The 21,905-nt window shown below is 42.7% G+C and overlaps 1 protein-coding gene across 1 annotated transcript in view; it reads right to left on the reverse strand.

Annotated features, from left to right (window-relative positions):
- Positions 1-21,905, reverse strand: part of Rad54l (RAD54 like) — a 41,097-nt gene that overhangs the window by 479 nt on the left and 18,713 nt on the right. The window contains exons 3-17 of the mRNA XM_051188506.1: positions 20,972-21,082; positions 14,034-14,094; positions 12,715-12,850; positions 12,273-12,342; positions 11,908-12,196; positions 11,609-11,733; positions 7,739-7,889; positions 4,988-5,114; positions 3,619-3,693; positions 3,345-3,475; positions 2,655-2,765; positions 2,364-2,487; positions 1,942-2,020; positions 1,478-1,657; positions 17-180 (exon numbers count right to left, since the gene is read on the reverse strand). Of these exons, the coding sequence (XP_051044463.1) occupies positions 17-180; positions 1,478-1,657; positions 1,942-2,020; positions 2,364-2,487; positions 2,655-2,765; positions 3,345-3,475; positions 3,619-3,693; positions 4,988-5,114; positions 7,739-7,889; positions 11,609-11,733; positions 11,908-12,196; positions 12,273-12,342; positions 12,715-12,850; positions 14,034-14,094; positions 20,972-21,082 (1,934 nt within the window). The remainder of the gene's footprint in view (positions 1-16; positions 181-1,477; positions 1,658-1,941; positions 2,021-2,363; positions 2,488-2,654; positions 2,766-3,344; positions 3,476-3,618; positions 3,694-4,987; positions 5,115-7,738; positions 7,890-11,608; positions 11,734-11,907; positions 12,197-12,272; positions 12,343-12,714; positions 12,851-14,033; positions 14,095-20,971; positions 21,083-21,905) is intronic.

Genomic DNA, 21,905 nt, shown 5'->3' on the forward strand with positions numbered 1-21,905 from the left:
GGAGTACTCTACCTACCTGTCATGTGTATCACTGAGGCTGGCTTCATCCAGGGTAAAGAGCTCTTTGAGCTCACCAAGAGAAAAATGTCTCTCAACATCTTGCTCCTCATCAACCACACAGCTACTCAGCGCTTTCTTATGGCTCTGCCGCTGAAAGATCTTCTCCTCTATGGTTCCAGCCTAGCAAAGAACAAGATATAAGGCTTAGTCTCTCCCTGTAGATACTGAGTAGAAAAACCCAGGGTTATAGCCATCTTGAAAAAGGGTAATGAGTGTATAGTTTAAATGCTGGGCTAATATCTGTCTCGGCTGAGATCCATTTTCCTAATTCTTCTAGAGTCAAGAATTGTGCTGCTTTGGTATTTCCTGTACCAGTGGAGGGTTGTTGGGGACTAGGCTAAATCCATTTAGGGTAAAAACAGATTATCTGTAGCAAAGCTCCCTCCACACCAGGCCCAACACTATTTTATTCAATATCATTTGAGTAATTTTTCAGGTCATATACTAATAATAGGATAAAGGGGGAATGAAATATGATCCCTATCCTTTAGGTCACTCACTCTACACTTTTATAGACTTATAAACAAACTTGTACAATGACATAAGTCTGCCTGATACCCAGGGTCCCAGTAATCAGAAAATATTGAAAGTAGATTCTTTTTTAGCTATCTCAAAAGAAAGAAAAAAGATGGATTACAAACCAAGAGTGAAGTGAAAGCTGGGCATAGTGGGGTTAGAAACACAGGTTCAGTTGTTCAGGAGGCTAGGGCAGGAAGATTTCTTGGGAAGGTTCTGTTCTAGAAACAGGGTAAAGTATGTGAGTATAAGAAAGAGTAGGACTGTGGTGGTGCACGTCTTTAATCCCAGAATTTGAGAGACAGAAGCAGGTGGATCTCTTGAGTTCCAGGCCAGCCTGGTCTACAAAATGAGTTCCAGAACAGCCAGAGCTACACCACAGAAACACTGTCTCAACCAACTCCCCACTCCACAGAGGCTGGAGAGACACTCAGCAACTACATAGTGGCTCATAACTATCTGTAATGAGATTTGGTGCCCTCTTCTGGTCAGCTACTTCAGGACAGCTACTAGATTGGGACAGCTTGTGTCCAAAGTCATCAGTAAGCTACAGATCCAGATAATAGTCTGCATGACCTGTAGTGTATAATTAACATTATTTACCACTTTTTAGCCCTTTGGGACATGGAGCCTAAGAAGATTCTAAAACAAATGACACAGTATGAAAGAAAATAGTGACCTATGAGTTGAATAAGCATCCAAAGAGCACAGCAAGAAACATCTGGAGGATACAGGTAGATAACAAAGAGAAGGGATGAGGGAATACAGAATAATAAAGGACTCAGTTAAGTAAATACTATGGCCAGACAGAGGCAGAAGGGCTAAAAAGAGACACTGAGAAATAGTTAAGATGGTCTTGTTTCATGACCCACCCCTACTGATCCACCATCATCATCCTTACAGATAGCAGTCGGTAAATATAGCAGGTCTTTTTTTGACCATCACGCCAGACTCGGGCCATAGCTTGTTCATCATTGGCTGGATTCCAGTCAGGATCAAACATGACCAGCCGGTTAGCACCAATGAGATTAAGACCACAGCCCCCAGCTTTGCTGCTCAGCATGAAGACAAAATCAGGACTCTGGGAAAAAAGAAACAAGAAAGGAGAGGGTGGGGTGCACACATTTGGAACTTAAGCTAGGATCCGTCTCAGCTCAGCCAACAAGTCTCCCACTCTTCTGTACTCGCTGACGACAAGTTGGTATGCCTACCATTCAGTTTCCTAACCCATAAAGTCAGATTCTACGCCAGTCATCACAGATCAGCCTCATCACACCCACCAGAACACAAAAAAGTAAAACAATGAAACACAGCTCCTTACAGCTTCTCTGTCAACATTTAATCCCTGTGTATTGGTGTGCTTACCGATGGACTATTGAAGCGCTCCACAACCTTGGCTCGCTTCTTAATGGACATTGTACCATCTAGTCGAACATACAAGTACCTGAAGGGATATACAAAGGTCAAGACCCAAGAAGGATGAATTCCTTGAAGCTATGGCTACCAATAAGACTAGATTAACCATCTTGAGGCTGCTCATGCACACATAGTCTGAAGTCTCCCGATAAGAAGTACAGAGAAATAAGGGCAGGAATTAAGATCTGTAGGAGTACTCCATTTGTAAAAATGGAGCTAATATTATCACAGCCATCAGGGAAGAGAACTCAGGAAAGTCATTTATACAGCCACATCTTAATAAACACTCAATAATCAGAAAAGTATAGTCTTCCTAGAGTACCAGTGAGGGAGACACATCCCTTTGGTAGCCTGGTTAGACTCTTCCCTACCTTCGAGCTCGGCACAGCTTTTCAAAGAGATCCAACGTCTGAGTATAATTGGACACCAACACAACTTTGTCATTGCTGCTGCTTCGAGTCATGGCCAGAATATAATCAAGGACCAGCATCTTACCTGGGAAGAGTGACTACTATCAGTCAACACAATTGGTCTTCCCAATGACCCAGGATTATTACATTTGATATCCTGCTTTCAGACAGGATAGCTCAGCACAGAGACAAATTTCCTGCCCTTCTCCTATGTTCCTCCAAAGAGACTATCTCCTGATGGGGAGGGCTCACCTGACAGCTGTGGTTCTACAGCTTTAGAAGTATAACCAGGTGGGAAGATATCCAAAGAGCCCTCAAAGCCATCCTCCCCTGTCACACACTTGTCATAGATTAGAGCTGGATCTGGAAGAAAAAAAAAAAAAATCAAAACCATACCAAAGTAGTAGTGACTTTGCTTTTCTAAAGCTTCCACTTCTGGGCTCAGCCTTTGTATATCTGGCACCTAAGGTGAAACCTTGCTTACAACTAGACTCTCTTGGGGTGAGTCCTCTCCACCCGCCACCCCACCCCACCCTCCCACTCCCGTTCCCACAGGGTGTAGCCAGTACCATCTGGAAGCCTAAATGGACAGTATCACTCATTACTATGTATTCTCCCAACAAAAAAAATAACATGGGAGGCATTGTTTGTTACTTTTTCCCTGCCTAACATTGTACAAGAAGTTTGTGGACACAGAAGCATTCACATACACAATACAACACATCTCAAGCACCAAGGATGGAGTAGGCAAAAGACAATGTAGTTTCCAAAGTAAAGGTATAATTCACAGAAGAGTCCACATGACAGGGGTCATGTCTTATGGAACGTTATACCACATGTGACCTCCATGAAATCTCTAGCAAAGGTCACCAGCCTATCCTCAAGAACTTCCTCTCCCTTGCTCACTCAAACAGTCAAGACACTGGGCATGGGCACACTCACGGTTACACAGCTTCTTTAGAGAGGTGATAGAAGACAAGGAAGACACACTCATCTTGCCTTCACGCAATTCTTCTTCAGGCTTAGCCTGTCTCAGAAATCTCTTATATAACTCAGTTTGAAGGGGTGTCAGCCTGAAAAATAAAAAGGCAGATGGCTCACCAGAAAAAAGCTAGACCACACATACTTCTACCCTAAGAACATCTTGAGATTCAGCCATGCTTCAGAAGCTAAGTTTTTACCCACTTACTGCACACCTTTCAGTTAATTTCAGTACCTGCAACAAACCACCTGCTCAATCTTCACTGGCAGATATTTAGAGAGGATATCTGATGTTCTCCGTATCAGGCATCTAGGGAAAATGAGAAAAAATAAGAAGCTAATCAAACTAAGGTGCCACATACTAGAATAAAAGCTCCTACCTAAAGGACCAAGACTCACTCTATTTTATAGTATATCAAACCTATCATTTCTATGACATATATCATAGATTCATCATTCCATAAATAATGAGATTTATTTATTTACTTGTTTTAATTGCTGTAGTTACTTTCAGCTTGTTGGCTGGTCTTTAAAAGAAAGCTAGGTCTTGCATTCACCCTGCAGCTCTGTCAGGAAAAGTGGGTCACAAACTTCAGGATTTTTTTCCTTTAACTTTATGTATATGAGTGTTCTTGCATGTATGTCTATGCACTATGTTCATGCTAGTACCCTCAAAGGTCAGAAGAGGGCACCAGATCCCCTGGAACTGGAATTATGGACGCTACCATGTAGGTGTTGGGAATTCTCTACAAGAACAACATGTGGTCTTACCCACTAAGCCAACTCTCCAGTCCCTAAACTGTAAGTCTTGATTGGGAGGCTTCTATCTGCATTTGCCCAGGAACCAACTGTTACATGATACCTACCCCCACACTCCCCACCCCCATACCCCCGGAGTCATTCAGCCCTTATCTCCTGGGCAGACTGGGAAGAACAGAAGTACCTTCTGAGTACCTGCTGAGTCAGGCATGCCAGCACATACCTGAATCCCAGCATCGGGGAGGTAGCCTGGGATACATGAGATACTATCTCATAAAAAGAGAAGAAAAGAAAGAACAAACAAAAAACCAGCAGCTTCATAGAACACAATAACTCTGCCATCTAAAATTGGTGGTACGGGGTACCCTTGCAGTTGGTAAGAGCAGGGAATTCATACTGTAATTTATCAAGGCCACATACCAATGTCAGCAATCTAGAATGTGCTTGCCCCTGGTTCATGTGAAACCCACTGTAAGAAACAGGCCTTCTTGGGCTGGGAGCCACAAAGATTCTTCAGCTCTCCACAGAACTAGAGTCTGTACACTCAGACTAAACACAACTGTCAAGAAGGTTCTAAAGTACTAACAAGGATATGTCTTATTCAGGAAGATTAACTGCACCACAGAAGAGCTTCTTTAGCAGACTGATAAGAACAAAACCAGGCCCCAGGGCTCACCAGAAGTGGAACGTACTCTATGAGACTTTGTTATTTATTCAGTGACAATTCATGGCACTTAAATACCAGCCCTTAAAGGCTGCAGATAGACCAAGCCCACAGATCTGGGCAGCTCCCAAATAGCTTGAAAGATCACAAACCACTTGGAGACCAGAATTGAGGCTATTACCTATTCACAATACTGATGAGCTCCCGGAGACGTTCCTCCCCTAGCTGCCTGTCTGCCTCACTGGCAGCTGCATCTCGACTCCTCAAAATTGGCAACTCAAAATGCTTTTTGAACTCCTGGGCAGTTCCTAAACTCAGGAGAGAACAAAATATTAAAGCATGTAAGGGTGGAATGGTTTTTCCTGCTGCTAATAACAACAAACCACCTTGTCACCAATCACCCTCCCTACTGAGAACAAAGCTGAACAAAATACAAGCAATTTTCATTTAATGAATCAGACAGCAAAGCAGAGAAGATTTGAGTGGCTAAATATAGTTAGATGGTAATGCCCTAATTTAAAAAAAAAAAAAAAAAAAAAAACTTACAGTAATTGTACATGGACTAAAATTCCAACTCTAAGGTAATTATAGCAGTGGCTGTGGCTCAGTGAGTAAAGCGCTAGCAGCACAAGACTGACAACCCAAATTCCATCTCCAGAACCCATAAAAAAGCTAGAGGCAATGGCACAATTCTGTAATTCCAGCACTGCTATGGGAACCTGGGAGGCAGAGCTTCTCCTGGATGCTTGAGAGCACAGCAGCAGAAACAAGAAAGATCCTATCTTAACAGGGTAGAAGGCAAGATTCAAGCCCAAAATCGTGCTTTGACCTCCTGTGACATGGCAGCATATATTCATTCACATTCTATCTCATACACACATACAATAAATTTAAAAAACAAAATACATCAGGCAAAATGGTGCACAGCTTTAACCCAGCAGAGGTGGGTAGACCTGTTTAGTTTTGAAGTCATCCTAGTCAACATAGGAGACTCCAGGCCAACCAGGGCTACATGAGACCTTGTCTCAAAAAAAAAAAAAAAAAAAAAAAAAAAAAACGTAATATGAAAGATGCTGGTGGTATGGAATGGAGGACAAAGAGATAGCTCAGTAGTTAAGGGCACTGAAGATTGGAATGTCTGAAGAACCTTTGACTACTCCTGCTGATAGAAGAGGCCCCTCCCTTCCCTGTTGTCCCAATAAAAATGTGAAAACAAACCACAATGACTTTTCCAGAGAACCCCAAGGTCAATTCTCAGCACTCACAGGGTGGCTCACAACCATCTGTAACTCTAACCCCAAGGGATCTCATGCCCTCTTCTGGTTCCTTAAATAACAGGCACACACATGTGATACAAAGACATACATGAAGGCAAAGCACATATAAACAAAATAAAACGAGTTTTTTGTTTGTTTGGTTGGCTTTTGTTTTGTTTTGTTTTTTTTTTTTTTGTTTTTCAAGACGGGGTTTCTATGTGAAAGAGTCCTGGCAGTCCTGGAACTTGCTCTGTACACTAGGCTGGTCTCCAACTCACAGGGATCAGCCTGCCTCTGTCTCCTAAGTACTGGGATTAAAGGCATGAGCCACCATTGACCAATCAGAGGTTCAGTGAAAGCCCTTGTCTCAAAAAACTAAAGTGACAGGCAAAAGGGATGGCTCAGCAAGTAAAGCACTTGCTATAGAGCCTGACAACCTGAGTTCAATTCCTAGGACTAACTTGGTTGAAAACTGTTATGGCATGCACAAACTTATCCCATCTCATACTTAAATAAAAATGTAGGACTGGAAAGATGGCTCAGGTTTTAAGAGCATATACTGACCATTCTTGTAGGACTCAAATTCCATTCCTAGCACCCATGTAGGGCAGCTCATAACTGACTATAACTCCAGCTCCAGGGAATCTAACTCTCTCTTCTAAAATCCATGAACAACTGCACTAATGTACACAAACCCTCACAGACACACACATATATACATAATTAAAAATACTAAGTATAGATCCCAGAAGTGGTGCATGCCTTTAATCCCAACACTCTTGAGGGAGAAACAGGCAGATTTCTGTGAATTTGAGTCCAGCCTGGTCTATAGAGTGAGTCCAGGACAGCCTGGGCAACATAGAGAAACCCTGCCTCAATAAAATAATAATAATAATAAAATACTAAGTATAAAGGGAGCACTTGCTCCTCTTGCAAAGGACCCTGGGTCAGCTCCCAGAACCCACATGGTGACTAACAGCCATTTGTACACCTCAGATTCCAAGCACACAAATGGTGATGTACATACATACACACAGATAAACAGTCATAGACATAAAAAAAAAAAAAAAAAAAACTTGAAAAATTTTAAATCCTTTACAAGTAATATGAAAGGGCTGGAGATCTAGATGGCTCAGCTACTAAAAGCTTAGGCTCACAACCAAAAATATAAAAATATGAAAAAATTTAAAACTAAGGTAGACAGCAATCAGACACCTATACACAGGCACCCACATGAACATACCCACATTAACATGTATCACATAGAATTTTAATGCACAGGGATCTTTCCAGCTCCAGCTGATAGGCATACCATTGCCTACATAGATAACACTGCCTCTGCAAAACACAAATGGCTCAAGTGGGTCTTCCAGAGTTGCTCCAGTCAAAGCCACCCTACAGTTTTGCCTCCCCACTCCTTTTTCTCTTGTAAGGAAAGGTCTAATGCAGCCCAAACTGACTTCAAACTCTCCATGTAGCTGGGAATGGTTTTGAACTCCTCATCCTCCTGCCTCCATCTCCCAGGTGCTGAGATTACAAGCATCAGCTTGGCTACTCTCTGACAAAAGAAGACTTCCAACAAGAGTGTCTATGGATCCACACCTAAATTGGCAGTGTCTCCTTGCTCTCCTCAACTGGAGTTATATTCTAAGGACAAAGCAGGCAAGACTCCTTACCCAAAATGCCTGAATTAACAAAGTGCACCAAGCTGAAATATTCAAGCAAGTCATTTTGGATGGGGGTCCCGGAGATGAGCACCCGACGACTGGTATTCAAGCTGTCCAGGGCCTGGTAAGTCTGATTCTCAGAGTTCTTAAGCCTGTGTCCCTGCAAGATAATTCTCACTTAGGATGATTTAATATTCTTAAATGATAAAATTAAATGACAAAGTATGCAGAGAGAAAAGAGTCACAAGTGTTATAGGTCCTAAGCTTGCAGGAACTAGGTAGGACAGTAGCTGCTTTGCATATTGGCTTGAAGAAAAGTATTAGGCTCACAAAGTAGACCAATGCTACACCCCAAAAGCAAGGGTTCCCTGTTTCCTCCCATTCTTCCATTTCCAAATGTCCAGAACCTTATTACTCACCAATCTTTTACAGTCCACATGGCCATGATACAGACCAGTGTTTTCAGGGAGTCCTTCCCTCCCCTTCCCTGCCAGTCCAAACAACCCAGAGCTTTCAGAGCCTGGTGCTTTAATATCTTTTTTTGAGCCATTATATTGTACTCTACCTTCAGAGCACAGTCCATATAGCTAATATATCCAAAGAGCTTCCCTTCACAGCTTTTCCCTAATCTGTCCTCCCTTCAGTCATCTCTAGCATCTCTTGAAGCCATTTTTTTTTTTTTTCTTTTGGTTTTTCTTTCTTTTTTTGGTTTTATGAGACAAGGTTTCTCTGTATTGTTTTCGAGCCTGTCCTGACACTCATTCTGTAGACCAGGCTGGCCTCAAACTCACAGAGATCCGCCAGCCTTTGCCTCCCTAGTGCTGAGATTAAAGGCATGCACCACCAACACCCAGCTTTTCCTTTGGTTTTTCAAGACAGGGTTTCTCTGTGGCTTTGGAGGCTGTCCTGGAGCTAGCTCTTGTAGACCAGGCTGGTCTCGTGCTCACAGAGATCCACCTGCTTCTGCCTTCCAAATGCTGGGATTAAAGGCGTGTGCCACCACCACCCTGTTTGCAAATGGCCTTTCTAAACACAACTTCCTCTCATTTCTATGCTGGAAAAGCCACCAAAACTTAAAAAATACAATAAAAATTAAAGTCACCCACCAGTGAAGAATGAACACATTAGACTTGTTCTGTGCAATCTGCTTTGGATGGTGGCATTAAACAAAGACTTCCCTGAGTCCCTCATAATCCATACAACAAATGGACATTATATTCATGTTAGAAATGAAGAAATCTTGGTTCAGAGAAGTAAACAGTCACCCCCATCCCAAAAAGAAAATCACACCATACAAGTTAGCAGATCTGTAACTGAAATCCAGGACTGTCAACTCCAAAGCCATTGGGCTTTATCTCAACTAAACATGAACTTCTTAAAAGCAGATCCACACATTTGCTTTCTATAATACTTTCAGTACACAGAATACAGTCATGCACAAAATATTGCTCAGTATTACTTGAATGTAAGATAAATTAAGATTCATCTATGGAAGAATTAAACATAAAAATTTAACTTTTAATGGACACCAATAATTGGGTTCCTTTAAACTGAAGCTCGCTGAAAAAAAGGCCTCACAGTATCCCTGGTACTGTGCCTGGTACATAACGGGCACTTGAATGAAACCTAATAAATGAGCACTGTGAGTCTCTGGATGGACTACTCCAGCTCCTACTGGACCAGTCACTGAGGCTCCAGACAGTTTCTATCATTATCATCAGATTTAAAACAAAAACAAAACAAAAACCAGCTTCTGAGCTAGGAATGATGGACTATGCTTATAACCCTAGCATTGTGATGCTGAGGCAACAGGACTGTCAAGTGTGAGTCTAGCCTGGGCTATATAGTTCTATGCCAGCCTGGACTAGAGTGAGACCCTATCTATGAGAAAATAAATAAACCTAAATGTTCCCAGAGAACAAGAGCTTCAGCTTGCTTTCTCTAATACAACCTCTTGACTTAGACCAGGCTCCTAACATTCACCTTAGACGGTGATAAAATAAGATACCAAGTGGTGATGGTGCATGCCTTTAATCCCAGCACTTGGGGAGGCAGAGGCACGTGGATCTCTGTTGAGTTCAAGGCCAGGCCAGCCTGCTCTACAGCACAAATGCCAGGACAGGCTCCTAAGTTACACAGAAAAACCCTGTCTTAAAAAAAAAAAAAAAGATATCAGGCCGTAAACATAGGAAAGTCACATGTACTCTACCTTAGCCTGCTATGTACTCCACCTGTATTAGGAGGGACTACCCATCAGGGTATCAGGAAACTCACCAGGTAATCAATAAGAGGCTTCATAAAGATAAAAGGCCAGTAGGGAAATAGCTTACAAAAGTAAGGTTTTTATCTGTTTCCTCCCTAAACCCACATTCTTGTCCCACCCCAATCTCTCAGAACTGGAGTGATGGCTCAGCGGTTAAGAGTGCATACTGCTCTTTCGGACTCAGGTGCTTTACCCAGCACCTACATAGCAGCTCACAACAGCCCTTACCTCCCATTCAAGGGAATCCTACAACTTCTGACCTCCACAACCTCCTGCATACGAGTTATACATACATGTACTCAGGCATATATACATACACACAAGTTTAAAAACAAGACCCTATGTAGAATGCCCACACTAGGACTTTACTTTGCCTTTGTTTTTAAACAGCCCTCTCTTTGTAGGCTAGGTTGGCATAAACTGTTTTGTCTTGGTTTGTTTTTTTTTTTTTTTAAAGATTTACCTTTATTTTACCATGTATGTCCATATGAGGGTATTGAATCCCCCGAGACTATAGTTGCAGATAGCTGTGAGATACCTGGGGATGCTGGGAACTGAACCCTGGTCTTCGGGAAGAACAACAAATGTTCTTTTTTGGTTTTTTGAGACAGGGTTTCTCTGTATTGCTCTGAAGCTTGTCCTAGAACTAGCTCTGTATAATTCTAGAAACTCAGCCTTTTGAGTTTCTACAATTATAGGCTTGTGCCACCACACCTATGTAATACACAAGACTTATCTCTGTGCTTCTAATCATTCAAACATTCCAAACCCAGAATAAAAACTATCTTTACCAAGGCTTGAGAGACACCGGACACTGGGATAGGAGCGTCCCCAATTGATTTGCTGAGTCCCCATAATAATCCCACGAGGCAGGTATGATCACTCTATTTTCCAAATGCAGAAACAGAAGCTGGCAAGGTTAAGTAACTTAAGTATATGGTCACACTACTACTAAGTGGCAGAGCCAGGATCTGAATCTCCATAATTCTAAAACCAGTTCCCTTAAACACGGTGCCATGTCTCACTACACATCTAAATCCATCCCAATCTTCAAAGTCTTTGGTCAAAGATTAATATTTAGTGGGGGGGAAATACCAATTGGCCCATAGTACCTAAACTCTCCTCAGAGTTTTGTTTGAGATAGGGTCTACTATGTAGTCTTGGCTGACCTAGAACTCACTACAGTAGACCAAGCTACAGGAGCCATCTGTCTCTGCCTCCTGAGTGCTGGAATTAAACTGTATGCCACCATGCTCAGCTCTCCTCAATTATTTTTCCCCCCTGATTTTTCAAGACAAGATTTCTCTGTGTAGCTTTGGAGCCTGTTCTGGAACTCACTCTGTAGACCAGGCTGTCCTCAAACTCACTGAGATCCACCTGCCTCTGCCTTCCAAGTGTTGGAATTAAAAGCATGCACTACCACCGGGCAAGCTCTCCTCATTCCACTCCTCTTGGCAAACCGGTGTCATAAACTCTCCCCACTCACTTGTCCCCTCCAGTGTAGCATTCTCTGTGCTTTGCAGTCCCCAATGACTAGTGTAGGCCTGCGATAACAATCTTAGTGTCAACTCTGACATCCTGATATACTGCCACCCAGACTACAAAGAGTCAAGTACCTCATCACATATGACCAGTCCAACATTTCCTTTTTTAAGGACTTCAACGTGAAGGCGGAAAGTCTCATAGGAAATGATGAGAATAGGAGAAGGTACTCTTGCTCCACGCTGGTTCATGAATCCTTCTACAATAGAAAGGTGTCAGAGAACAAATCAGAAGATCTTAAAGGAAAATAGTCTCAGCTGTTTAACATGCCTACAAAGAATTGTGCTGGTTTTCAATGGCAATTTTCCCACATGGCCCCACACTGGCCACACGTGAACACACAAGTGTAGGCATGTTTGTTAAAGCTCCGTACCCAGTTTCCGGTCTATCTCGTCCTTAGAGCCTCCATCGATGGCCAGAGGTTGGATCCTCCCTCCAAGCCATTTCCCAACCTCACTGTACCAGTTCTTCACCAAGCTGGACGGTGACACTACCACTGCTTTCTCAATTTCTGGCTTGCACTCTGGGCTCTGGCGTAAAAGTGTCCACATCAATGTGATGCATTGTAGTGTCTTTCCCAGGCCCATCTCATCAGCCATGATACAGCCATGGCTTCCAGGGATTCGACGACTGGTGACACACTCCCATAGGAACTTCACTCCCTGATGAATAATAACATTAATTTACTTTAACATCTACTTAGCCCCTAGCCACACACCTCCTCTGACCCTCCTTTACCTCTCTCTGATGAGGCCGCAACACCTTACTCAGAATAGGATCAACAACCACGTGGACAGGGAGTTTCTCCCTGAGAAAACATAAGCAAGGTCAACCATCAGGAAGCAGTATCCTGTGGACCCAGGTTGATTACACCTTCTCCCCAGGGTAATAAATAAACCACAGTGAGGTCCTGCTTTAGGAGTCAGAAAATTCAGAAAGGGTGACACTCCTGTCCTCACCGCACCACTTGTCCCTCCAAAGAGCATGGCAGAGGTAGTGAGGGACTCCCGCACTAAACATAAGCACACCCTTTCCCAGCCACTTGTTCTGGATATAGTGCAGTTATCATGACAGCTCTGACAACCTATGACAATTCCAAAGGGGGGACGGGGGACTCACACCAAAAACCATCCCATCCTTATAGTGGGGTAGAACCACTCAAAATATACCACGTGCATACTTGTCAAGCTTCAGCTGATCATGGGCACTTAGTGGGGGAGGCTCATACAGAACCAAGGCACCTTCTTCCAGAGGGTCATGGAGGGCACGACGAACACCAGCCCTTTTCAGGCCCAATGCTCGAGATCCCAGAGGACCTGAAAATCAGCAATCAACCTGTGAGCTCACCGTCTATAATCAGTTACTCCAGCATGCCCATCTTAAATGCCCATCCTTCATGCAACCTTTGGGAATACCCATGACCTTCTTTCCCAGAACAACTCCTTCAAACCATTTGTGCCATTTGTGCATCTATTTGACCATTACCTCTTTAGCCCTCAAGTGTTTTTCCTATTTTATTTCTCCCATTCAACTACAAACTTCTGGAGGGCTTTATCAAGTTCATCTCAAGTCAATTGTAGCAAGGTATAAAACTCAACAGAAGCCTTTCATATGTGAGAACTTGAAAGTTGGCTGCTTTCCTCCCCAGTCCCAGTTCAGGCACAATGCAATGTCCTAAACAAGTCAAAGGAAAACTGTGGAAATTAAACCTCCACAGTCAACTGTATAAAGGAACTAATACTGGACATGCTTAAACTGAATGAAGGCCAGAATCATTCATTAGCCACCAGGCCCACCAAAAGCTTTTAAGCAACATGTGACATGCCCCACCAGGAAGATGAAGTCTTGGCAGCCCCTCATAAATGCAGTATAAGCCTTCACACAGGCCTCAGAAGCATCAAAACACCTCCACCCATCAACTGACATCTTTGACTCCCAGGTTACCATGTAAGTTTTTAATGCATTTAGGCACATTGACACAAATGATTTAAAAAATGGAAAAGACATGTCAGGCATGGTGGTGCACACTTGTAATCTAATCAGGATCCTGAGGCAGAACTGCTGTGACTCTGAGGCCAGTCTGAATTGTAAAACAAAAGCTTGAATCAAAATAAACAGATGTCTAAGCAATTAAGAACAGGTATCAAACTGGGCCACACATGCAGGAATCCAATGCCTCTGACCTCCCTGAGTAGCCAGATGCGCACGGGCGCACGCGCGCGCGCGCACACACACACACACACACACACACACACACACACACACACACACACACACCATATACTAACAAAGAAACTACCAGGCATAGTAGCACTTAGGAGGCAGAGACAGGCAGACCTCTGTAAATTCAAAGCCAGTAGCCTAGTCTATAAAGCAAGTTCCAGGCCACCCAGGATTACACAGTGAGGCACTGTCTCAACCAAATCACAAACTAAACTTTAAAAAACAAAAAAAAAAAAAAAAAAAAAAAAAAGAAAATCAATAAAGTCTCCACTTTACCTTGATAATTTGGGATAGGGACCTTGAAAGGCTTTGACAAAATGCTTCGAATAAATGCTTCCTAAAAATAAAAAGACAAACAGGAATTCGGGACTGTTGAAGATGCTATAGACCAATAACTAGTCAAACATGTTCCACTTCAGGATTTTTTAACTCATTCATTCATTTTATGTGAATAGGTGTTTTGTCACTATCACCAAGCTAACCCCTCAGCCACAAATAAATTTGTTGTTGTATCAGTTCTGCCAACTATTTAATTTTCATAAGTCCAATCAGCATCCTTGAAAATTAAACAGCCCAAAGAGTAGAAATAATAAGCAGTAGCCATCAGTAAAACATAAACAGAAAAATGACAATTATGGCTAAAAGAGCTAAGTCTCTTTCATTATGTCACATTTGGAAGGCAAGGCTAAGACAATCTATGTACCCCAACCAAGCTGGCCTCAAACTTCCTGAGTATTGAGATTACAGGCATGTAATCTCCTATCATGATTGAGTCCTCATTAAGAGCCCTATGAGGTCTGCAAGCTGCTATTATTCCAGGCCAGCACAGAGATACAAACCTATAATCCTAGATTTAAAGACCGATCATGGAGAATGCTGAGACTGAAGGAAGCCCAAGTAACACCTTGTCCCAAGAAGAAAATTAAGCCTGGAGCGGTATTTCGTATTTGTTACCCAGAATTTGAGAGGTAAAGGCAGAAGGACCAGAAGTTCAAGATTATCCTCAGATACATAGTAGATTTTGAGACCGGCCTGGGCTACAGGAGACCCTGTTTCATAAAGGGAGAGAAGGTGCCTGGAGAAACAGCTCAAGAGTCAAGAATACTTCCCGCTCTTTCAGGACTCCTGCTCAGTTTGGGAAGGTTTACAACAACCTGTAACTCCAGCTCCATGGGACCCAATACCCTCCTCCACCCTCTGACAGCATCCCCATCCACACAGCATACATTCACATTCCCTCTCTGTGTCTGTCTCTTTCTCCCTCACATGGAAGAAAGGAAGGAAGGAAGGAAGGAAAGAACTTAAATAGGTACATAAATCAGGATAAGAGGCTAGATTTATGCTCTAAGAAATCAAAAATTCATATTCCAAATTTTAAAGAGTCCCGCTAGAGCTCAGAAACCATGGGAGCTATACAGTTTAGCAGACTGTGTCATTGTCTAGGGTGTCCATATTTATTAAGACTCCAAGCCAACAACATCAGCAGGGAAAGCAGTAGCAGGCTTGGCATGACTAGACCCCTGAGTATCTGGTCTAGTGCAAAAGTGTACTCTCATTCGCTTGGTCCACTAATTGGTGAAAATTTATACCATACATTTTGAGAATTCCTTCCCTAAGAAACAATGTCTACCTACTCCCCCGAACAGGGCAGAGGACAGGTTGCTGGCAGGAGTGTAACACCAAAACAACAACACTGGAAAGTCCTCTCCCAGCATGGACATCTAGTAGCCATAGATGGAGGAGGCCTTCTTCATTCACTCTTCCTCAGCCCAGATACTCTAGGGTCTCCCCCAGACCATTAGAGAAGAGTTGCATACAAATGGCTGGAATCCCAGATGAGGGTCCAGGGACGCTCCCCATCTCCCTCCTTCTTAGAGAGAATGTGCTTTCCTTCTGACAGGAGGACAGTACAATCTCCACAACCACTAACTTCCTATTTCAGCAGACTCAAGGGGCAATTATACCCAACTCTCCACCTCAAGTGTTCTGCCCCTGCTAGCTGTCTTTCACCAACCTGATTAGCACTCTGCCTTTCATCTTTTACCTCTCCCTTTCACAGGCAAATTTCTAGAAAGAATTTAATGTCTGCCTTTCTTGCCTCCCACTCTAACCTGACCTCCACTCCTAAGTGACTCTGTACAAGGCTATGGCCTGCATGCTTCTGATTCCAATGGACAAGTTTCCATTCTTATCTTAACAACGCTAACAATTCTTTCCTCTCAGATACGCTGCCCTGACCCTGCTCTCACTACTGCACTTCTCTGGAATCTCATGCTCAGCCCAGTGGGTGTTCCGCCTCTGCCTAAATGCTCTAAAAAGTCAGTGTTCCTCAGAGCTCAGGACTTAACCCAAATCCCTTCCACCCAACCCAAACCCAACACAATTGAGATATCAAATATCTCTTTGCCAAAGACTACCTAATCTATTCCTTTTTAAAAAATTTACTTATTTTTATGTGTATTGGTGTGTTGCCTGCATGTATATCTGTACAAGGGTGTCAGAACCCCTAAAACTGGAGCTATAGACAGTCTTGAGCTTCCATTAGGAATTGAACCCAAGTCCTCTGGAAAAGCAGCCAGTGCTCTCAACAGTTGAGCCGTCTCTCAAACCCTCCTGATCCATCCCATACCCCTAGGCAACACACACACACACACACACACACACACACACACACACACACACAATACACACACACTTTGCAACAGCCTGTAAAAGTAAATTCCTGCAGGCTCTTTAAATTCATCATGCCCAAAGCTAAAGTCTTTATCTCTAAGGCCACATTAAGGCTTTTGTGAGATCTAGACAATTTTTGCCTTTATGAGTCTCTTTTTCCATCAAAAAAAAATTATATACATATGTGTGTATGTTAGGTGTTTTAGAAATAGAGACAAATTTATTAAAGAAGGCTAGGACAGGTCTTAAACAGAAAAGCCAAGAAAAATATATCCATGCCTTCACTGGTAATGAGATAAATGTAATATGGGCTGTACACATGCCTATATATTTCTTTCTTATTTTAAAAGGAATTAAAAGTCAGCCTGGGCTACACAATGCGAGTCTGCCTTAGTCAATCAATGGAATTAAAGGCCATCGCTGCTAAAGGGTATTATGTTAGAGGGACTACTACAAAACAAAACACCCAGGAGCTAAAGGATTACAAAAGCTCCTTGATAAAGCACACCCTCTAATGGAGGTTGAGGGAACTTCATGATAATTCCGAAACTATGGCACACCTTGAAATTAAACATTATCAGCTAGGCAGTAGGTGGTACATGCCTTTAATCCCAGGACTGGGGAGGCAGAGGCAGGCAGATCTCTGTGAGTTCGAGGCCAGCCTGATCTACAGAGTGAGTTTCAAGACAGTCTCCAAAACTATTCAGAGAAACCCTGTCTCAAAAACAAACAAGCAAACACAGAAATTAAACATTATCAGAAGTCCAGCTAATTTCCCCTTATTTCCCTTATGGTATCTGGTCTGCTGTGAGAAACTGCCGAGACCTTCAAGGCAGATTTGCACTTCCAGAATACAGTGTCATCTGAGCTTTTTCAGTGGTGGTGGTGATGGTTTTTTGAAACAGGGTTTCACTATGCATCCTTGGTTGGCCTGGAGCTTACTATGTAGGCCAGGCTAGTCTTGAACTTGCAGAGATCCACCTACCTCTGCCTATGAGAACTGGAACTAAGAGAGTACGCCACCACATCTGGGTGGCCTTTTGTTCTGATTTGTTTTTAAGATAGAGTTTCTCTGTGCAGGTTTGGAAGCTATCCTGGAACTCAATTTGTAGACCAGGCTGGCCTTGAACTCAGTGATCCGCCAGCCTCTGATTCCCGAGTACTGGGATTAAAGGTGTGTACCATCACTGCTTGGCCTGTGTGGCTTTTTTGAAAACAGCCATTTGTTTGTTATCACTATCAAATGTGTAACAATTATGCCATGAGACATCCAGTAGCACAGAGTTCAAGTCCAGCCTGGGAAACTTAGTAAAATCATATCTCAAAGTACAAAGTGAAAAAAAGGGTTAGAGATACAGCTCAGTATAGAGCAGTAGTCCTCAGCCTTCCTAATGCTGCAATCCTTTAATACATTTCCTAATGTTGTGGTGCCCCCAACCATAAAATTATTTTTGTTGCTACTTCATATCTGTAATTTTGCTACTGTTATGAATTGTAATGTAAATATTTTTGGAAACAGAGGTTAGCAAAAGGGATTGCATCCCATATGCTGAGAATCACTGGTATAGAGCTTGTTAAAATTCCTATATTTAAAATCAGGCATGGTGGTCCATGCCTTTAATCCCAGTAGAAGCAGGCAGATCTCTGAGTTTGAGGGCAGCCTGGTCTACAAAGTGAGTTCCAGGACAGCCAGGACTACAACAGAGAAACACCCATGGCGGGGGGGGGGGGGAGATCACCAACAAAAGGACCTAGAGTTGGGGGAGAATCAGTAGCACACAAGAAGGGAGAGAAGGGGTTGAGAACATGACACAAAATCCATTATGATGCAAAGTATTCATTCTAAAAAGAATCGAGCCAGGCTTGATGGTGCAGGCCTGGAATGTCACATTTGGGAGGTAAAAGCAAGAGGGCCTTGGGGCTGGAAAGATGGCTCAGAGGTTAAGAGCACTGTCTTCCTGAGGTTCTGAGTTCAATTCCCAGCAGGTGGCTCACAGCCATCTGTAATGAGATCTGGTGCCCTCTTCTGGCCTGCAGGGATACATACAGACAGAACACTGTATACCTAATAAATAAATCTTAATTTAAAAAAAAAAAGCAAGAGGGCCAGGAGTTCAAAGTTGCCCTCAGCTATGCTTATGGCCTTTTCAGGATTTATGAGATACTATCTCAAAACAAACAAAAAAGCCTACAAACAAATTAATCTCTTTCTGTAATTGGTAGTTCTGAATTTTCCCCATGGGGTTCAGAAGGTACCTACGTACATGATTATAAGCAGAAAGATAAGGGCTAGGAATCAGATACTAGCAGTTTTCCAATTTAATCATGAATGAACTTTAATAAAAATGCAGAAATGGGGCAGTGGTGGCATATGCCTTTAATCTCAGCACTCAGGAGGCATAGGCAGGCAGAGCTCTGAGTTTGAGGCCAGCCTGGTCTATAGAGCAAGTTCCAGGACAGGCTCCAAGGCAATACAGAGAAACCCTGTCTCAAAAAACAAAAAGGTATAATTTTGTTATTTGAGACAGGGTTTCTCAGTGTAGTACTGGCCGTCCTGGAACTCCATTTGTAGACCAAGCTGGTCTAGGACTTCGCCTGCTTCTGCCTTACTTTCACCTTCTTACTGACTTTTCCATCTCTATTCCTCTTTCAAATATAGTTTTTGCACCACTGTATACCTCCTACCTCCACATAAAAGACTTCAGAGGTAGAGATAGCTCAGTGGTTAAGAGCACTTGCAGCAGAGAAGAGTTCAATTCCCAGCACATGGCTGCCTGTAACTCTAGCTCCAAGGATATAATGCTCTCTTCTGGCTTTGGTAGGCACACACATACGTGTAAATATTCAGACACCACACAAATATATATATATACACACAAACAAACAAAAAAAACTTCAAAAGTCCTCGGCAGCCTTAGAATAAAGCCCAGACTCTTACAACATGAGTACAAAAGAGGCCTTCCACTCCAGAACTCTACACAGCTGTCCACCCCGCCTATCATCACTCTCTACCTGTCAGCGTCCCACATCTCCACCTGATGACCAACTTGGCAAACACTTTTCAGGAGCTGACTCAATCAGAGGCCAGGCTTTCCTCAAGCTAGTCACCTAAAATCTCTCTTACTCCTTATACCAGGATGACTCATCAGACCTTCAGAAGTTAATTTAGTAAGTCATTCTCAGCCTCTAAACTGAAGCCATTTAAGGCACCCATGGAACAACTTGAACACAGCCCATTGAAAAGTTCTAGACAATTAACAATCACCTAACAGGATTCTTTCGGAAGAAAACAAACAAACAAACAAAAAACACCCAACACAAAAAGCAAGGGGTCAGGGCTGGAGAGGTGGCTCAGCAGTTAGTAGTAGCACCTGTTGCTCTTGCAGAAGACCCAGGTTCTGTTTCCAGTGCCCACTATCATACAAAAGTGAATACAAATATTGAATACAAATGACTACATTCAGTTATATATTCCCATTTTCCTTTCAATGAGCAAAAGTTGGACCGCTGAGCACTTGCCACCAAATGTGGCAACCTAAATTTAACCCTGAAATCCACATGGTAGAATGAGAAAAATCAACTCTCAGAAGTTATCTTCTGACCTCCACACGTGTACAGCATGCATGTCCATACATATACATGGAAAGATACAGTCAAATAAAAACATGTGCAACAATTAAAAAAAAAAAAAAAAAAAAAAAAAAAACAGGTGTGGCAGATCACATCTTCAATCAGAGCACTAAGGAGGCAGAGGCAGGTAGATCTCTATAAATTCAAGGCCAGCCTGGTTTACAAAACTAGTTCCAGGACAGTCAAGGCTATGCAAAGAAACTTTGTCTCAAAAAAAAAAAAAAAAGAAAAAAGAAAAAAGAAAAGTTGTACAAAATAATGCAAGACCCTGTCACAGTGAGAAGTTGATTACTAGAGGAAACAGGGAAAACTATGGGATCTAGTACTTTCTAAGCCATGACACCTGTAATACAGCATCTAGAAGGTAGAGGAAGGAAGATTAAAAGTTTATGGCTGGGGCTTGACCACTGGCTATTCTTCTAGAGGGCCAGGGTTCATTTCCAGCACCCACATGTTAGGTAGGTCACAAATGTCTAACTCCTGTTCCAGGGGATCTGACATCATCCTCTTTTGGCCTCTGCAGGCACCTGGTACACATATGATGCACAAACATACATGCAGACAAAATACCCATACATACATAAGTAAATAAAAGTTTGACAGAGTTCAAAGCCACCCTGGACTTACATGAAACAACTATGTGAAAAAAGAGAAAGAAAAACAGAAAAGAAAGAAAAGGAAACAAAAAGTGATACACAGTATCTGATCAATGCTACAGCCTTCCCTTGGCTCATTTATTTAGGAATCTGAGCCACTTTAGATCTGGTACCCAGTTATAAACCAGGGAAGACGCAAGCACACCTCCCAGCAGGTCACATAGAAGCTAGGGACAAGCTGGTCACTCCTCTGTGAAGGCAAAAGAACTGGGCACGTACACACACCAAATCAGGCCAGTTGTACTTATGACTTACATGTTGACTGCTATCCAGACAGGGTGGTCGGTTGATTAACTGAGTCAAAGGTTTCCGAAAAGGAGACAGGAAACACTGGGTCTCATCACTGGATTTTCTTTTCTTAGGAGTCTATGAGAGAAATGGGAAAGCTACATTTCAACCCCTGGACAACCCCAGAGACTACTCTACTGGCAATCAGGCCTTGAGTACTTATTCGAGGCAGAAGTGATGCTGAGCATGTGTAGTCTCACATAACTGACAGATTGAGACAAGCTAGCAATACTACTCAGTTATTGAGGTTGTTTTTTGTTTGTTTTTTGTTTTTGTTTTTTGAGACAGGGTTTCCCTGTATTGCTTTGGAGCCTCTGTAGACCAGGCTGGCCTCGAACTCACAGAGCTCTGCCTGCCTGTGCCTCCTGAGTGCTGGGATTAAAGGTGTAGGCCACCACCGCCGGGACAGTTGTTGAATTTTTGTCTAGCAAATATAAAAGCCAGTACTGGGGGGCATGGCAAAAAAAAGCACCAACAAGATATGATGGCACACACCTGTAATCCCAGCATTTGAACATCAGAGGCAGGAGGATCCGGAGTTCAATTCTATCCTTGGCAACAGAGCAAATCTGAGGCATGCCTGAGCTATATTGAGACCCTGACTCAACAAAAACAAAGTACTTATCGTCAGGCACCACACTAAACTTTTTTAATGAAGTTCCTTTTTTATTTATTTATTTTTCTTTTACATGTATTGGTGTTTTACATGTGTGTATGCCTGTATGAGGTTGTTGAAATATCCCTAGAACTGGAGTTACAGTCTTGAGCTGCCATGTGGGTGCTGGGAATTAAACTCAGATCCTCTGGAAGAGCAGCCCGTTCTCTTAACCACCGAGCTATCTCTCTAGCCTCCACTTTTAATATATATATGCCTACCACAGCAACCCTAAGTTATCATCTA

Source organism: Phodopus roborovskii, unplaced genomic scaffold (assembly GCF_943737965.1).
Source record: "Phodopus roborovskii unplaced genomic scaffold, PHOROB, whole genome shotgun sequence".
Taxonomy (NCBI): domain Eukaryota; kingdom Metazoa; phylum Chordata; class Mammalia; order Rodentia; family Cricetidae; genus Phodopus; species Phodopus roborovskii.